The 16421-nt window shown below is 43.2% G+C and overlaps 1 protein-coding gene across 1 annotated transcript in view; it reads left to right on the top strand.

The window, feature by feature from the left end:
- Positions 1–16421, top strand: part of DDX4 (DEAD (Asp-Glu-Ala-Asp) box polypeptide 4) — a 44072-nt gene that overhangs the window by 16052 nt on the left and 11599 nt on the right. Inside the window, exons 5-13 of the mRNA XM_014546034.1 lie at positions 1707–1784; positions 3587–3637; positions 4417–4476; positions 10515–10616; positions 13138–13179; positions 14794–14841; positions 14947–14994; positions 15221–15363; positions 15963–16115. Of these exons, the coding sequence (XP_014401520.1) occupies positions 1707–1784; positions 3587–3637; positions 4417–4476; positions 10515–10616; positions 13138–13179; positions 14794–14841; positions 14947–14994; positions 15221–15363; positions 15963–16115 (725 nt within the window). The remainder of the gene's footprint in view (positions 1–1706; positions 1785–3586; positions 3638–4416; positions 4477–10514; positions 10617–13137; positions 13180–14793; positions 14842–14946; positions 14995–15220; positions 15364–15962; positions 16116–16421) is intronic.

Consider the following 16421-nt stretch of genomic DNA (forward strand, 5'->3'; position numbering starts at 1 on the left):
GGCTTCCCAGCACTGCAGTGGTGGGTGCTGATTGGCCAGGAGGCTAGTATGGGGACATCTGTGGCAGGGAGGGGATGCAGAGGGCACTCAGCTTATTTTCTTTATCATGTGGCCCCTGCCTAAGTTCAGTTAGAATAGAAGGAGTGAGTGATTTAAATAGGAGAAAAATGCATTACTAATAGAGTAATTTAGAAACAGGACAAGAGTATAAAATTTTCAGTAGCAATGACTTTCACTCGGGGGCATAATGTCAATAGCTCTCTCTCAGGTGAGGTTTCTATACAGAAAGTCAGAGTTGCCCTAGCAGGTTTGGCTCAGTGGATAGCGCGTCGGCCTGCAGACTGAGGTTTGATTCCGGTCAAGGGCACTTGCCTGGGTGGCGAGCTCGATCCCTAGTAGGGGGCATGCAGGCAGCTGATCAATGATTCTCTTTCATCGTTGGTGTTTCTAGTTCTCGCTCCCTCTTCCTTCCTCTCTGAAACAGTAAAAATATTTTTTTAAAGAGTTGAATTTTCTGAACAAAGGTCACTAGGAAAATAACTAGTCTAGCGCTGTATTTCAACAGTATGTTTATGTTTTTACCTTGATATCATAATGTAAGAATTTTTTAAATAAGTTGGGGGTATGTTAATTACATCTTATAAACTGCTATACTTCTCTCTCCCTATACCTGAAAGTCTCCCAGATTCTTCTGACCTCTGCTTTTATGACATGCTCACAGTTACATGTTAGAGAATTGTACTCCATGCTCACAGTTACATGTTAGAGAATTGTTCTCCATGCTCACAGTTACATGTTAGAGAATTGTTCTCCATGCTCACAGTTACATGTTAGAGAATTGTTCTCCATGCTCACAGTTACATGTTAGAGAATTGTTCTCCATGCTCACAGTTACATGTTAGAGAATTGTTCTCCATGCTCACAGTTACATGTTAGAGAATTGTTCTCCATGCTCACAGTTACATGTTAGAGAATTGTTCTCCATGCTCACAGTTACATGTTAGAGAATTGTTCTCCATGCTCACAGTTACATGTTAGAGAATTGTTCTCCATGCTCACAGTTACATGTTAGAGAATTGTTCTCCATGCTCACAGTTACATGTTAGAGAATTGTTCTCCATGCTCACAGTTACATGTTAGAGAATTGTTCTCCATGCTCACAGTTACATGTTAGAGAATTGTTCTCCATGCTCACAGTTACATGTTAGAGAATTGTTCTCCATGCTCACAGTTACATGTTAGAGAATTGTTCTCCATGCTCACAGTTACATGTTAGAGAATTGTTCTCCATGCTCACAGTTACATGTTAGAGAATTGTTCTCCATGCTCACAGTTACATGTTAGAGAATTGTTCTCCATGCTCACAGTTACATGTTAGAGAATTGTTCTCCATGCTCACAGTTACATGTTAGAGAATTGTACTCCATGCTCACAGTTACGTGTTAGAGAATTGTCTATGCTCGCAGTTACATGTTAGAGAATTGTTCTCCATGCTCACAGTTACATGTTAGAGAATTGTTCTCTGTGCTCACAGTTACATGTTAGAGAATTGTACTCCATGCTCACAGTTACATGTTAGAGAATTGTTCTCTATGCTCACAGTTACATGTTAGAGAATTGTTGTCCATGCTCACAGTTAAATGTTAGAGAATTGTTCTCCATGCTCACAGTTACATGTTAGAGAATTGTTCTCTGAACTCTTTCAGATGCCGGCGAGTCTAATAAAAGGGAGAGCGCGTCCACGATGGGTGGCTTTGGCGTTGGAAAGGGTTTTGGAAACAGAGGTAACACTTGCTTGTGATTCTTGCAGTCAAAACCCGAGTGACCGCGAGTCCGTCTTTGAGCTCGTATCTCCTGTGACGCACATGGACAGTGTGCCTTTCCCAGGAATTTCCGCTCCCGGGGGCGCCACCACTTCCTGGTGAGAGCAGCAGTCTGTGCTGCTTTGGGGTGCCTGCTCTTCCATGTAGCTTTTTACTGGCCAAGCTCCTTGCTACAGCCTCCTTTCATGCTGATTCACACCACAGGTGAAGCCCAGTTCTCTCCTCTGTCCTCAAGGCTCCCCCGCCCTCCCAGACAGAGGCCATGCCATCCTCCAAGGTGAATTGGAGCCTCCATCTTCCGTTGAGCAAAGAGGGCTTTGAAAATTAAACTTTCTTCCTACAAACCTTTAAAAACGCAATCAAGAGTAGAGTTTACTTCAAGGCCAGTAGGTGTAACTGGGGGACTCTCCTGAGCATTTTGGAACCAGCACTTGGCTTTGGGGGAGGCGAGGACAGCGGGAAAGGGGCCATTGCAGCGGCAGTGGAGCACAGTCCTTTCCTGAACCAGCTTCAAAGATGGCCAATATTTCAATGAATGAACTAAAAACTTAGATTTTGTGACAATCCATTCTTTCTTAGGAATTCTCTTTATTTTGAAACTAGATGTCTGCTCAAAGAAAAACATCTTTGTCACCCAATCAGATACTGAGGCTCTAGGGCACTTTAATACTGTAATTGTGTATTAAAGCTGCAGGGAGCTTTATGCTGGAAACCATGTTAGATTAGGGTGGAACCTGAGATGTGAAGTGACTTGATATGTATACATTTTTCATATAAACTTAACATCTGTCCAACAGTTATTGGTTAGTCTCTGAATTACATAAACTATAATTTAATATTTTATAATTTAGATTAAATACTGATTGACAGACATCCTGTTTTACAACTAATTTTAAAGTATATTATTTCTTGAGTATTTTTGCCCTAAAGATTATTCTATTAAGACTCAACATTTAAAAATGCTGTCAAATATTACTGATGGATGCTTTTAGAATTGACTTTAGAGACATGTCTGTATGCTCCAGAGATGCATAAATCTAGACACAGGTTTTTATTGAATGAGAAAATTGAAAGCAGAGGTTGGTGGTGAAAGATTAAAAAAGTTTTATAAATAAGAAATTTCTTGTTACTGAGAAGGGAAACATTACTGAATATTGGCTTACAATTTAGTTGTACTGTCCTCTGGCACATAAAGAAATTATGAGTTAATTTATAAAATTTTAAAAATTTTGGTACTTTGAATAGAAAGTATATAGTGGTGATACTGACATATACCCCTGTCTGGCCCATGTACATATAGAAGGAAGGGTATGTGACATTTGAGGTAATATAACGTTGGCTGACATTTTAACCTCAATAAATTGACACAGGGCAGCCCTGTCCGGGCCGCTTGGTTCACTGCAGGGTCGCCCAGTACACTAAAAGATTGTGGGTTCGAGTTCCGGTCAGGCATGTATGGGAGGCTTTCTCACATCAGTGTTTCTCTCTCCCCCCTCCCACTCCCTTTTCCCCTTTCCTCTCTCTAAAATCAATATTTCCTCGGGTGAGGATTTAAAAATATATTAAAAAATAAATTGACAAAGGGAGAAATTGTAATACAATCTACGTGAGTTCTTCAGTATTTCTATATAGTTGTCTGTGTTTTGTCCTGTTCTAAAGGGACGTCATAACAAGTCGTCCCTGGAAGGTGTTTTTACTACACCACAGAGCTACAGGTAATTATTGTTCTCAGAAATTTGCAAGTTTAATTTAAATTTTTGCAGGTTTTCCCAATAACAAGCTTGAAGAAGGTGATAGCTCTGGTTTCTGGAGAGGTGAGTTCAGTGTTTTTTGTAGTGACTATTAAAGTTTAAAGTCTAGAGAACATGCTAAAGAGAAACTAAGGTTAAGTGTGTTCGTCTGTTCCAGTTCTGGAGCACTATCACTGTAGACTTGCAAAGTCAACATCTCTGGGGTGGGCCCTGGGAATTTATTTTTAATAAACTTCCCAGATAATTCTTAAGCAGCCTTCAGTGTAGTGATCCTCTTATCTATTTAGAAACCCTGACAATGTCATTAAAACCAGAAAAGCCAGGATATCCCCTCGTTTTTTCATTAGCAAGAATGGGGAAAAGTGCATGTCTTTTAAAAAACTGATGTCTCAGGTTTATTAAACGCAAATTACAGACGTAAGGATGACACATAAAAGAACAGTCATGTGCTTCTAGTGTCTGCAGACCACGTTTGGGACGACTAGATGCTTATGTCTGGCTGGTGCCCCGCGCTTGGCACGGGTGCTCACTTACACACTTCCCATCCAGCATGTGGCTGCAGTAGGTGATTTGTATGGGGATTGACTGAAGAATGTCTTTATATTTCTGTTGTTAAAGTATTTTAAGAGTTGTTTGTATTTTAACTTAGGAAAATATTTTTGTTACTAGTTTGGCTTGTGGCGGTGGTATTTTTATTTAAAATAATTTTGAAGTAATTTATTTTTTAATCACAGTTGACATATAGTTTTATGGTAATTTCAGGTGATGACTGTTACATTTTGATATTTCGTCTTTGCAGTTAACTGTTTAGATGCTATTTACATGTTAAACTTTTATTCAAGAGCCTAATAACTTCGGGGAAGACGCTCAGGCGCGGAGCAGGGGGTTCTCCAGGAGAGGAGGTAAGGACCGGGTTTGGAACAGTTTGTACTGATGGCCGATGCTCAGCTGACAAACTGCTTTTGGAAGAGATGAAAGAAAGGGAAACTCGGGTGGTGCAAACCTTTGAAGAAAACTACTTTGGCACATGGCTGTGCTGTTGATAACGTGGGTGAACCTTCAGAAGGTGTTCCTCTTTCCGCTTCTGCTGGATTCCCCCAGGTTCCCCGGGACGTGCTTTGAAGTGCAGAGCAGGCGGGCTGAGTGGATCCTGGTCAGTCACGGTTTAGAGGAGCTGGGAGGCCCTTGTCCTGAACAGAATCTCCGGAGACGTGGGGGAGGAAGAAATTGTAAAAGACTTTTTGTTCTGGTCTAGTGGGGCTCCACCATCCTCCGCTAATCCTGCCTTTAATGAAGCAGATGTGAGATGGCACCAGTTGTGATGCTTAATTCTTAATGATCTGTAGGCAGACATGTTAAACAGCAATAGCAAAGCCACAGAAAGACTCTCATGAACGTACAGAATTGTTCCAGGTATACAAAGCTCCTTAGGATCAGAGTTTCTAATGTGGAAGGATCTCCATGGTGACCACATGTGCCGGTGCGCTGGCTGCAGCTCAGGGACGTTCTTTCCCTGGTCACTAGGGGGTCAGCTGGTTGCATGGCAGCCCTGCCTTGTGAAGCTGGACTGGCTGCGTTTCAGTGTAGCCTTATTAAGGATGGGGGATGGGAACTTATTTTGACACTAGAGGCCCAGTGCACGGATTCATGCACCGGTGGGTCCCTCAGCCTGGCCTGCGCCCTCTCCCAATCTGGGACCCTTCAGGGAATGTTGGACTGCCAGTTTCGGCCCGATCCCCACAGGCCAGGCCAAGGGACCCCACTGGTGCACGAATCCGTGCACCAGCCCTCTAGTATGCATATAAGATCTTTGGTTAATCTCTTCCCTCCCTCCCCCCTCCCCCCTTCCCTCTGAGATTCATCAGTCTGTTCCATGTTTCCGTGCCTGTACGTTGAGCGTCTGTCCCCTGGTGGTCAGTGCACGTCATAACTACCGGTCACACGGTCGCTTAGGCTTTTATATAGGTAGATTGGTATGCATACTGTCTATATTTTTAGAAAAGCTTAATATTATACCTTTTAATGACTTTTTCCTTCAACATTTTAAAAGATTTATGTATTGAAAGTATAGCTCTAAGTTTATATATTTTGACTTCTATAATAGTTCACTCTTACCTTTTAACATTTATTTTAACAAAGATGATTATTTTTAAAAATATATTTTTATTGATTTCATACAGGGAGAGAGAGAGAGAGAAACATCAATTTTCAGAGAGAATCATTGATCGGCTGCCTCCTGCACATCCCACACTGGGAATCAAGCCTGCAAACCTGGGCATGTGCCCTGACCTGTAATCAACCATGACCTCCTGGTTCATAGGTTGACGCTCAACCACTGACCCTTGCCGGCTGGGCAAAGATGATTATTTTTAAGACCATGTAGGGACTTGTATGCATGCATATAAGCATAACCAATGGACATAAGACACTGGGGGGTAAGGAGGGCCAGGGGATGTTCAGGTGCGGGGGGGAAAAAAAGGGACACATATGTAATACCCTTTGTAATACTTTAAGCAATAAAAAAAAAAGACCATGTAGGATATGTGGTGTTTCTGCCCCTGCCTTTGAGAAAGAAGATGGTGTAGACTTTTAATTCTGCAGAACACTGGTGCTCTCTTCCCCTCTAGTTCCTAGGCTCTGTGTATAACTTGGAACTGGCGTTGTTCATGCACATCCACTTAGGAGTCGGAGCCTCTGCTGTGTGGGCATTGAGCTGTGGGCACCACAGATGCTGAGGCATCAGAGGGTTTTGGGCTCCACAGAGAAGGTGGATTTGGAAAGGCACCCAATTGAATTTATAAGAAAGAATAGAGTGGGGGATGATGGCTCGATTAATCATATTAAACATAGATGAACAGAACCAATGAACCCAAAGATAGATGGGAGGAGGAAATTCTCTAAATTTGAAAAACCTGAAAGCTGTTACCAGATTTGGAAGACAGACTGAGAAGCCCTCTTATTCCAACATGTGCCTGCACAGCTGAGGAGAGAGCAGAAAAGGGGGGGGAGAGGGGAGAAGAGGGAGGAAGAGAACAGATGAGACTTTTCCAGTTTAAAGAGGCACATGAGTCCTCAACAAATCAAATAAAAACAAATTCACACCCTGCACATGTGTTGAAATTACACTATTACCAAGATAAAAACTAGAACTACCAGGGGGAAGATCCACCTGAAGAAGATCAGCAGGTTGAGAGCAGAAGTGTTTTTGTGGTGAAGGCAGGTGAGAGGATAGTAGGATCAGGTGCCGCGGGAGAGGCGCTCCGAGCTCAGGTGGGTGAGCTCGGGCAATTCAGGTGCCGGAGAGAAACAGTACCATGCATACAGAGACCGCGTTCAGTACTCAGGCCATTGAGGAAAGAAGTACTAAGTTGTCTAGGTTAGTAAGAAGGGACTGAGCAGGAAGAAAGGAGTAGAAAGCAATGGTAAGCCAACATAAGCCTAATGCAAATCGACCAAATGGCGGAACGACCAGTCGCTATGACATGCACTGACCACCAGGGGGCAGATGCTCAACACAGGAGCTGACCCCTGGTGGTTAGTGCGCTCCCACAGTGGGGGCACCGCTCAGCCAGAAGCCGGGCTCACAGCTGGCGAGTGCAGCAGTGGTGGCAGGAGCCTCTCCCGCCTCCGCGGCAGCACTAAGGATGTCTGACTCCCATGGGGAGTGGGCCTAAGCTGGCAGTCGGACATCCGCCGAGGGGTCCCGGACTGCGAGAGGGCGCAGGCTGGGCTGAGGGGGGCCCCCAAGGGCATGAATTTCATGTACCCGGCCTCTAATAAATAAATAACCGTTTTAAAATTGGTAAGCCCAATATAAGCTGATGATAATGATAATTAACTTAGGGAGTTTCAGAAACAAAGAACTAAAATACTAGCAAAGACTTGTTTTTTTGTGTGTGGGTTTTTTGTTTGTTCATTTGTTTTTTGCCTGCTCAGTAGGAAGGAGAATAGATGGAAAATAATTTAAAGATTTCTTAAATATGATAGAATTGAAGGGTGATCAGAAAAAGGATAAATAAAACACATAACTTCCTGGTGGAGGAAATCCAATAGAAGGACAGGGCTTTGGAGGAAGGAGTCTAGGTTTATAATACTTAAATATTTAAGTATTTGTGGTGAAATGAAAGGATATCAGTAAAAGCATAAAATAAAATACAGTAACTGGGGAAATCTAATAGGACAAAAAAGCACAAAAAGCATTGAAACTCAGTTAAAAACACTAAGATGTAGAAATAAAAATCCATATGTCGATAATCACAATATACATGAATATATTTTAATGCAAAACCAAAAATAAAGAGAAAAAGTGTCAGTCAGTATTAGCCAAAAGAAGCTGATACAGCAATAGGAGATAAAAGACTTGCATATTAGTGATAAATAATGATACAAGGCATGCTCACTGGGAAGACATTACAGTTCTGAGCATGGTTTGAATCTAACAACATATTCTGTATATAAAGCAAAAATAGAAGTAACTATGAGAAAATTTTGCAAATCCTAATTAAACCCTTAATTCTAGATTTAAACCGTTTTTTCTTCAGAAACTGACAGACTGAGCAGAATGGAAAGGAGTGAGACAACAGGAGATTTGAGCACCAGTTACTGGGCTTGATTTAATTTCTGTGTGGAGTACTATCCCCCACAAGGACAGGTTACATGCTATTTCCCATCCAGTATATGGAAAAGACGTAGAATTGGACCATCTATTAAGGCCAAAGGGAAGTTTCAAAGCTCAGCATAGGATTTATATCAAGGCCATGTCGTCTTGTTAAAGAACAGTAAAAGTAGAAAGCAGTATCCAAAAGCCTCACCCTTGCAGTTTGGGAACTGAATTTCTCAGTTTATGCATAATAGTTCACATGGGAACAGTGAAGTATTTAGAGCAGAGTGACAGTAAAAACATCTCAGAACTTACAGGATATAGCTAACAGCTGGCTTTTTAGAGGAAATGTTACAATCTTAAATGCATCCATTAGAAAAGAAATTAGATGGATGTTCAACTTAAGAAAGGGAGGAGGCAAGTTCATCCGAGGAAGTAAAAAAGGTCCTGGACACGAATGAAATAGGAACATGCGATGGAGTGCTGCTCCGCAGTGAAGTGAAGCACAGTGTCACACAGCAGCCAAAACAGGTGAATAAAAAAGCATGACGAGTATGTTTAAGTATGTTCCCATTATATAGAGCTCAAAACAAAACTAATCCATGCCTTGAGTAAAGAGAAGTACAGAATTGGTAAAATTAAAACAAGAGCAAGGAAATGAAAAACCACTCAGTATTGGGGGCCGGGGAGAGATTTCCAGGGAAGAAGTGATGCATTATGGGGCAAAGGTACCGGGGACTGTTTAGTCTTAAACAGGGTGATGGGTCTATAGGTTTTCATTTTAATGTATTTATTTTAAACGTGCATATGTTTTATATGTTCTTTTATTTATACACACAAGCAATGAAATAAGTTAAGCCGAAAAGCAGATCAAAAGGGCTTTCTTTAAGAGAGAAATTCTGACAGGGTTTCTTAAAAGATAAAAGAGGCACAAATAAACCCTTAGAAGAATAAGGTGGTGTCAGCACTGGTCAGTAACCTGTGGCTGGATTGAGGAGTGCTCTGTGCGGGAGGGAGGTGACAGAGGCAGACTGTCTGCCCGGTTTATAAACAGGCTCTAAGCACACACAGGACCCAGGATCAAGAACCAGCACCTGTAGAATTCTTACGGATTAGTTTCCTTAACCAGAAATAGTTCCAAGTTCATAAACTACACTATTTAAACATTTCCTACCCAGTTGCCATCTTGGTTTTGAATTGATCTTGATCTGTCATAGGTGGGATCTCATTTTACTTGAACTGTTTCTACTGATTTTTCTTTTGTATTCAGTTGAGTTAAAAATGTGTTACTTATAACAGGAAGTCACACTGTGTGTGTGCCTACATTTCTGTGCTTTGAGTATCATGTTTGCTATTTCCTATAGAAGCAAATAGAGGCCCAGATTTATTTAATCTCTGCGGACTGTATACATCAGTGATGGCGAAACTTTTGAGCTCGGCGTGTTAGCATTTTGAAAAACCCTAACTTAACTCTGGTGCCGTGTCACATACAGAAATTTTTTGATATTTGCAACCATAGTAAAACAAAGATTTATATTTTTGATATTTATTTTATATATTTAAATGCCATTTAACAAAGAAAAATCAACCAAAAAAATGAGTTCACGTGTCACCTCTGACACACGTGTCATAGGTTTGCCATCACTGGTATACATCCTGTTAGTGATGCAGTTGTGGCAACGTTCAGGATTTTAAGAGCAACCCTGTTTCCTTATGGTCACCTTTAGTTTTGATTCCGAAAGCCAGCAGTGGGCTTTAAAAAAAACTGTAGCCAGGTCTATTCATAGTAGGAGGGTTAAACATTTATAGTCAAACTAGAGGCCCAGTGCACAAAATTTATGCACTCGGAGGCGGGAGCGTGGGGTCCTCAGCCCGGATTGCGAGAGGGTGCAGGCCAGGCTGAGGGACCCCACTGGTGCATGATCGAGGCGGGGAGGGACCACAGGAGGGCTCCAGGGTGTGTCCAGCCTGTCTTGCTGAGTCCCAATCAGCCAGACCCCAGCAGCAAGCTAACCTATCGGTTGGAGCATCTGCCCCTGGTGGTCAGTGCATGTCATAGCAACTGGTCAACTGTCCTCCCCCTGGTGGTCAGTGCACATCATAGCAAGCGGTTGAGCAGCCTTAGCATATCATTAGCATATTACGCTTTGATTGGTTGAACAGACGACCAGACACTTAGCATATTAGGCTTTTATTAAGTAGGTTATAGTGTTTCTTCTCAGTGACTACTTGTTCATACCTTAAAATATTTGAAGTCATTGAATGATGCAAGGCTTAAGTTAAACTGTGTCCCCACAGCGTCTTTGTCCTGTGCTGTTCATGTGTATGTTGCTGTTTTAGGCTTTCAGGATGGAAATGACTCAGAAGCTTTGGCGCCGCCCAGAAGAGGTGGACGAGGTGGCTTCCGAGGTTGCCGTGGAGGGTTTGGCCTGGGAAGTCCAAGTGAGTAGTGGGTGCAAATGGTGCGGTTCAGTGAGGAGGGCATGATACAGACAAGGCCTGTCCCATGAGGTTGTTGGGAGGAGGATAGGATGGCCCAGCACAGGGGCGGGGCACAGTCGCCTGCATTGTACATCTATTACTTAGACACATGTGAATGCATCCTGCTTATGTAGGAGAGCAAGCATCTTTTCAGACGGTTGTGTGACTCGGCTCTTCAGTGTCACAGTGTTACTGTTTTGGAGCCGTGCTATCGTGGCCGACCTTACCAGTAGGCGGCCTTCTCGTGGCTCTCTCCCAGCCTGCCTTTCACAGCGTGGCTCCTGCCTCCTCCAGCCGTCATCCTGGGAGCGGAGGTGTGGCCTTCAGAAGCTGCTGGGTCGCCTGTCTCTCCTAAGGGAGGACAGGCGAGTGCTTTGGGAGCTAAGAGCGGAAGTTTGTGATGATGCACTAGGTGTGCATCCCATCAGTGACTCGGCACTTTTTAAAGTGGGGCCTGGAAGGAGCCCAGGGGCCATTCTGGAGAAAAGGGGGCTGTGCAAGTTCAGGCACAGCGCTGCTTTGTGGCGGTGATTTAATGCTTGCCGGTATTATATTTTGACAAATCATTGACCCTAAATGCTTTTATGAAAATAAACATTTTGAGGAAGTAATTTGTATCTGAAGGAAATAATTTGTGGAGAAATCCTGTGTGCAGTACTTAAAAAACACTCAGGTGATTCCCGTTAAATTTGAACTATTTTACCCACATCTTTTAACTTTTGGCACTATAACATGATTTATTCTTTTTACCCATGATTTTAAAACTTCCTAAAAGTAACAAGTCATCTAATTTTATCATCTACACATCTAGACAGCGAGTGTGAACAAGACGAGGGGACGCCACGCACTGGCGGCCTTTTTGGATCTAGGAGACCAGCGTTTAGTGGCCCGGGTGAGAAATAGAATTCACTATTGAAAATTAATTATTCACCTACGCTTTTAGTTCTAGGGTTAGTAACCCTAACATATATGTTTACGTATGCTAGGTTGGCTCATGATTTTTTTCTGCTTTCTAGCTCTGTAGGCAAAAATACATGGACAGTTTTGCCTCTCATAAAATTTATACACTGAATTATTTCTTCTCTCTTATCTACCAGTTAATTTGAGTTATAAATTGTGCTTTTAATTAGAGGAAGGAAAATAAATTTTTCATTAGTTTCAAAGGAGGGATTCTGAGTTAGGGGATTTGAGGAGAAAATGAAATAAGAATACAATTGTTGATGAATAATGTTCAAATGTGAGTACATAAACTGTGGTACATGCGGGCAGTGGATTATTCTCAGCACTCAAACGAAATGAGGTACCAGGCTGTGAGGAAATATGGAGGAACCTTGAATGTCTATCACTACGTGACAGAAGTCACTTGGAAAGGCCGTGTGCCTCTGATCCCAACTCCATGACCCCCTAGAAGGAACACGGTGGCGTTTCAGGGGGCAGTGGGGAGGGTTGAGCAGGCAGAGCATGAAGGATGCTCAGGGCAGTGGGACTGCTCTGTGGGACGCCGTAGTGGTGGATATGCGTCCTTCCACGTGTGTCCAAACCCACAGAGTGGTCAGCACAGAGTGACCTGATGTCCGCTCTGGCCTCTGGGTGGTGAGGACGTGTCGGTGAAGGGTCTCAGTTGTAGCAGGTGCACCCCTAGGGGGGTTGTTGACAGTGGGGGTGGCCATGCATGCGTGGGGACAGGAGGAAATGGGAAATCCCTGTATCTTCCCTCAGTTTTGCTGTGAATCTAAAACTGCTCTAAAAATGGAAGGTTTTTTTGTTAATCTTTATTGTTGAAAGTGTTACATATGTCCCTTTCCCACCCCCACCCCCCCTTGCCCTCTCCCCAGCCTGCACCACCACTGGCTGTGTCCTTGGGTCATGCATCTATGCATATGAGTTCATGGTTGATCTCTCCCCCTTCACCCTCCCCTGCCTTCCCTCTGGGGTTGGACCGTCTGTTCAATGCTTCTCTGTCTCTGGGTCTATTTTTGTTCATCAGTTTATGTTGGTCATTAGAGTCCACAAATGAGGAGTTCATGTGGTATTTATCTTTCTCCAACTAGCTTATTTCGCTTAGCATAATGCTCTCTAGGTCCATCCCTGCTGTTGCAGTGGTAAGAGTTCTTTCTTTTTTATAGCAGCGTAGTATTCCATTATATAGATGTACCATAGTTTTTAATCCACTCATCTGTTGATGGGCACTTAGGCTGTTTCCAAATCTTAGCTATGAACGTAGGGATGCATACCTTCTTTCTAATGGGTGTTTCTGAGTACTTGGGATATATTCCTAGAAGTGGGATCTAAAAATTGAAGTTTTTAAAGAAAACATTCAGATGAGAAAAAGGTTTAGATGAAATGTAGACTGCAGAGGTGGATGATCGAGGGACTAGGAGTCCTGAGTACGTGCTCAGGGTCTGATTAGAAATAGCTCTGTGGTGCGTGCGCTGGAGGGGGAGTGCTTTCTCTAAAGCGTCTGCAAAACCATGTCTTCCAGGCAATGGTGACATTTACCAAAGCAGAGGTGGGAGTGGACGAGGTGAGTTTTTGTTTTTATTTATTTTTATTTATTTTTTGTTAGTTCTCACCGAAGGATAATTTTTCCATTGATTTTTAGAGAGAGTGGAAGGAGGGAAGGAGGGGTTGGGGGGGGGAGAGAGAAGTGAGAGATATACATCGATTGGTTGCCTCCCACACACGCCTGATGGGGGCCAGGGATCAAAACCCCAACCCAATGCCCTTGTCTGGGAATTGAACCCATGGCCCTTTGTTGGGCAGACCAATGCTCTAACCACTGAGAATACTGGCCAGGATCAAGGTGAGTTTTTGTTTGGTTTACCTATAAGTGGTTAAAATGATTGTAATACAAGTTTAATTTTTGAAGTTAAATGTAGCTGTTACTGCATTTATACACTTGGAGCATACATTTGCACAGCCTGTGTTTTAGAGTGACTTAATACTTAATGCTGTAGATGTATTTCCTTAATATGCTTACAGGGCTGTTTACTGAAGCTTCATTTATAGTAAGTAAAGACTGAAAGTCACCTAAAATTTATCAGCAAGTAACTCCAATAAGTAATAAAACCATGAAATGAAATATCAGGGAAATATGAAAGATTGAGAAACTGTACAGAGCCTCACTGTAAAGCAGTGTGTTTTTTCTGACGACGCGGTTTGGTTTGGGGGGGTGTGGAGTCCAGTGCACAGGACGTGGTGCCCGAGGGTGTTTCAGTCACGCCCTTCCTGTCCTGCAGGAGGGCCACGCTCTCCCGGCTGTTAGGACAGTGGAGCTGGCTGGCCGTCTGGAAGCCTCAGCGCCATGCCGAGTCTGAGCATTCAGAGCATCCCGCCCAGGCCCTGGAGTCTTGACTCTAGAAAGATTCTTCTCCAAATGCTCCCATGCGGTGTGAAAAGACACGTTTCGAGACCTTTCTGTGGACAAGTATAGGGCTCCCAGGAAAAGGCTCCCTCTTGTTAGCCTCCCACAGGGAGGGCAGCCTGTTCTTGGTTGTGATGTACCCACAGCGGCCCAGAGGGGGCGTTGCCTGAAGTAGAAAGGCCACAGGTGCACAGGGAGGCCTGGCTGCTCCTGCTTTTCCTCTGGGGTCGGGACTCCCAGGCCGGAGGTGGCCGCATTGTCAGCCCTCAGGAAAGCCTGGGTCTCGCGTCTTCTGAGCTTCCTCTGGGGACAGCAGTCCCAGCTCCTTGCTGGGGAGTGAGGCGCGTCCTGGGTGAGAGCAGGGGCGAGGACATGGACGCTGGGCCTGGGTGTCTGACTTTGCCCCTTGGCGGTTCTGCTCTCTGTTCGTTCCCTGTAATAAGTCATCGCGTGAGTCCTGGGAAATGGTGGGACCTGGAGGTGCTGGTGGGGACACCCCAACACAGATGAACACTTACTTCCTTTTAGAAAATAAATCCCTTTGCTGAGGGACATAGGAATTAGAGACATAACAGCTTAAACAAAAAAACAGTAATATTTAACAGTCATCTGCATAAAACCAGCATTTTGAATACGAAGGAAACAAAATGCTCAGGATCCCACGTATCTTCATTGTCTCAAGTGTTATTTGTGCGGAAGGACTTTAAAGACGTCTGTCCGTTTTTAGATGGGTACCGCCTTTGTCCTGATTGTCACTGTGGGTTTCCTTCCTAGGTGGCTACAAAGGGCTAAATGAAGAAGTCATCACAGGCTCTGCAAAAAGTAAGTGTTCCTTGAGATGAGATGTTTGATTCTTATAGTGAGAGTTCTTTCACCCCCCAGTTTTAAAAAAACATTGATCTCTTTTTGGGTTTGATTCCCTTTAAGATTCTTGGAAGTCAGGAACTGAAGGAGCAGAAAGTGATGACACTCAAGGTACATTAATTTTGTGTGATTCACAGAATGTGTATTGCATTTTAATAAAAACGCAGAATATTTAAAAGCGAAGTTAACTTTTAAAACTTAGAAATGAAAACTTTAATGCTAAATATTTAGAAATTGTATAGTATTTAAAGTTTGATTTTGCCAGTCTTTGTCTGTTTCCCTCTTACTTTTCTTCTGGTCCTGTAATGGAGATTCTGTTTATTATTTGAATTCCAAGGACCAAAAGTGACCTACGTCCCACCTGCCCCACCCGAGGATGAGGACTCCATCTTCGCACATTATCAGACAGGCATCAACTTTGACAAGTACGACAGTATTCTCGTGGAAGTGTCTGGACACGACGTTCCACCAGCGATTTTGGTCAGTGATCATTATCCCTGTATTGACTGTCTCAAACTGTGGTTTCAAAATATATGGCACATTCCTTTAAGTCGATACTAAAGAATACAAGAATTTCATCTTAGTCAATAAAGGGTTAGGAAATTCGAAACCCTGTCTACCACCTACATAGCGTTAATTCCTGTGTTGAAAGAGAGGCTCCTGATTTCGCCCCACCTCCAAACCAGGTGCACCTTTTACTTACATTTACTAAAAAGGATACTCTGTAGAGTCAAGATCTCCGCTTCCTAAGTATATGAGAAAGTTGGGTTAGGGGAGTGATTTCCTAAGGCAGGTGGGGCCTTGTTGATAACCAGCCCTTGTTACTGATCAGTTATTTGTGTCTCACAGGTTTAAAGGGGGCAGAGAAACTGCCTTTAGAACCACTGTCTCCTGGAACTACTCCTTATGCAATTGAGTAGTGATGCAGGTTGGATAGGACTTTGAGTGGGGCCGTATTAGTAAAGTAACTTCAGTATGTAGAGTGGAATTTTAAAAAACTGAAAACAAATTCAAATGGAATGTTTATGGAATGACCTGCAGTTGATAAATGGAAATGAACCACTGCCCCTTTCTTGTAGACGTTTGAAGAAGCTAATCTCTGTCAGACGCTGAATAACAACATTGCTAAGGCTGGTTACACGAAGCTGACTCCTGTGCAGAAATACAGCATCCCGATCATACTCGCAGGGCGAGACCTGATGGCTTGTGCTCAGACAGGATCGGGGAAAACGGTAAGCCACTTTCCCGCGTGTGTTCTGCCCATGCTCGAGTTAACGGTGTTTGAACTTTGGTTCTTCCCCAAAGAGCTTGAATCTCTTTTGTTGGATTGAAGGTTTGAAGATGATTTCAATGAACTGTCGTAAATACTGTACTTACATTTTTGCTTCTGGTTTCTGCTCTTAGTGGGGTGTGCGTAGTTCTGAAGAAAGAATTTTGAAGTGATTTTAGACTAGTGTTGCAGTTAACATGTTTAACTTTTCTAGGTGTGTTCAGCTCCTTCTGGAACATGGTAGTATCTAAACCAAAATGATTGAGGG

Source organism: Myotis brandtii, unplaced genomic scaffold, assembly GCF_000412655.1.
Source record: "Myotis brandtii unplaced genomic scaffold, ASM41265v1 scaffold426, whole genome shotgun sequence".
Lineage (NCBI taxonomy): Eukaryota > Metazoa > Chordata > Mammalia > Chiroptera > Vespertilionidae > Myotis > Myotis brandtii.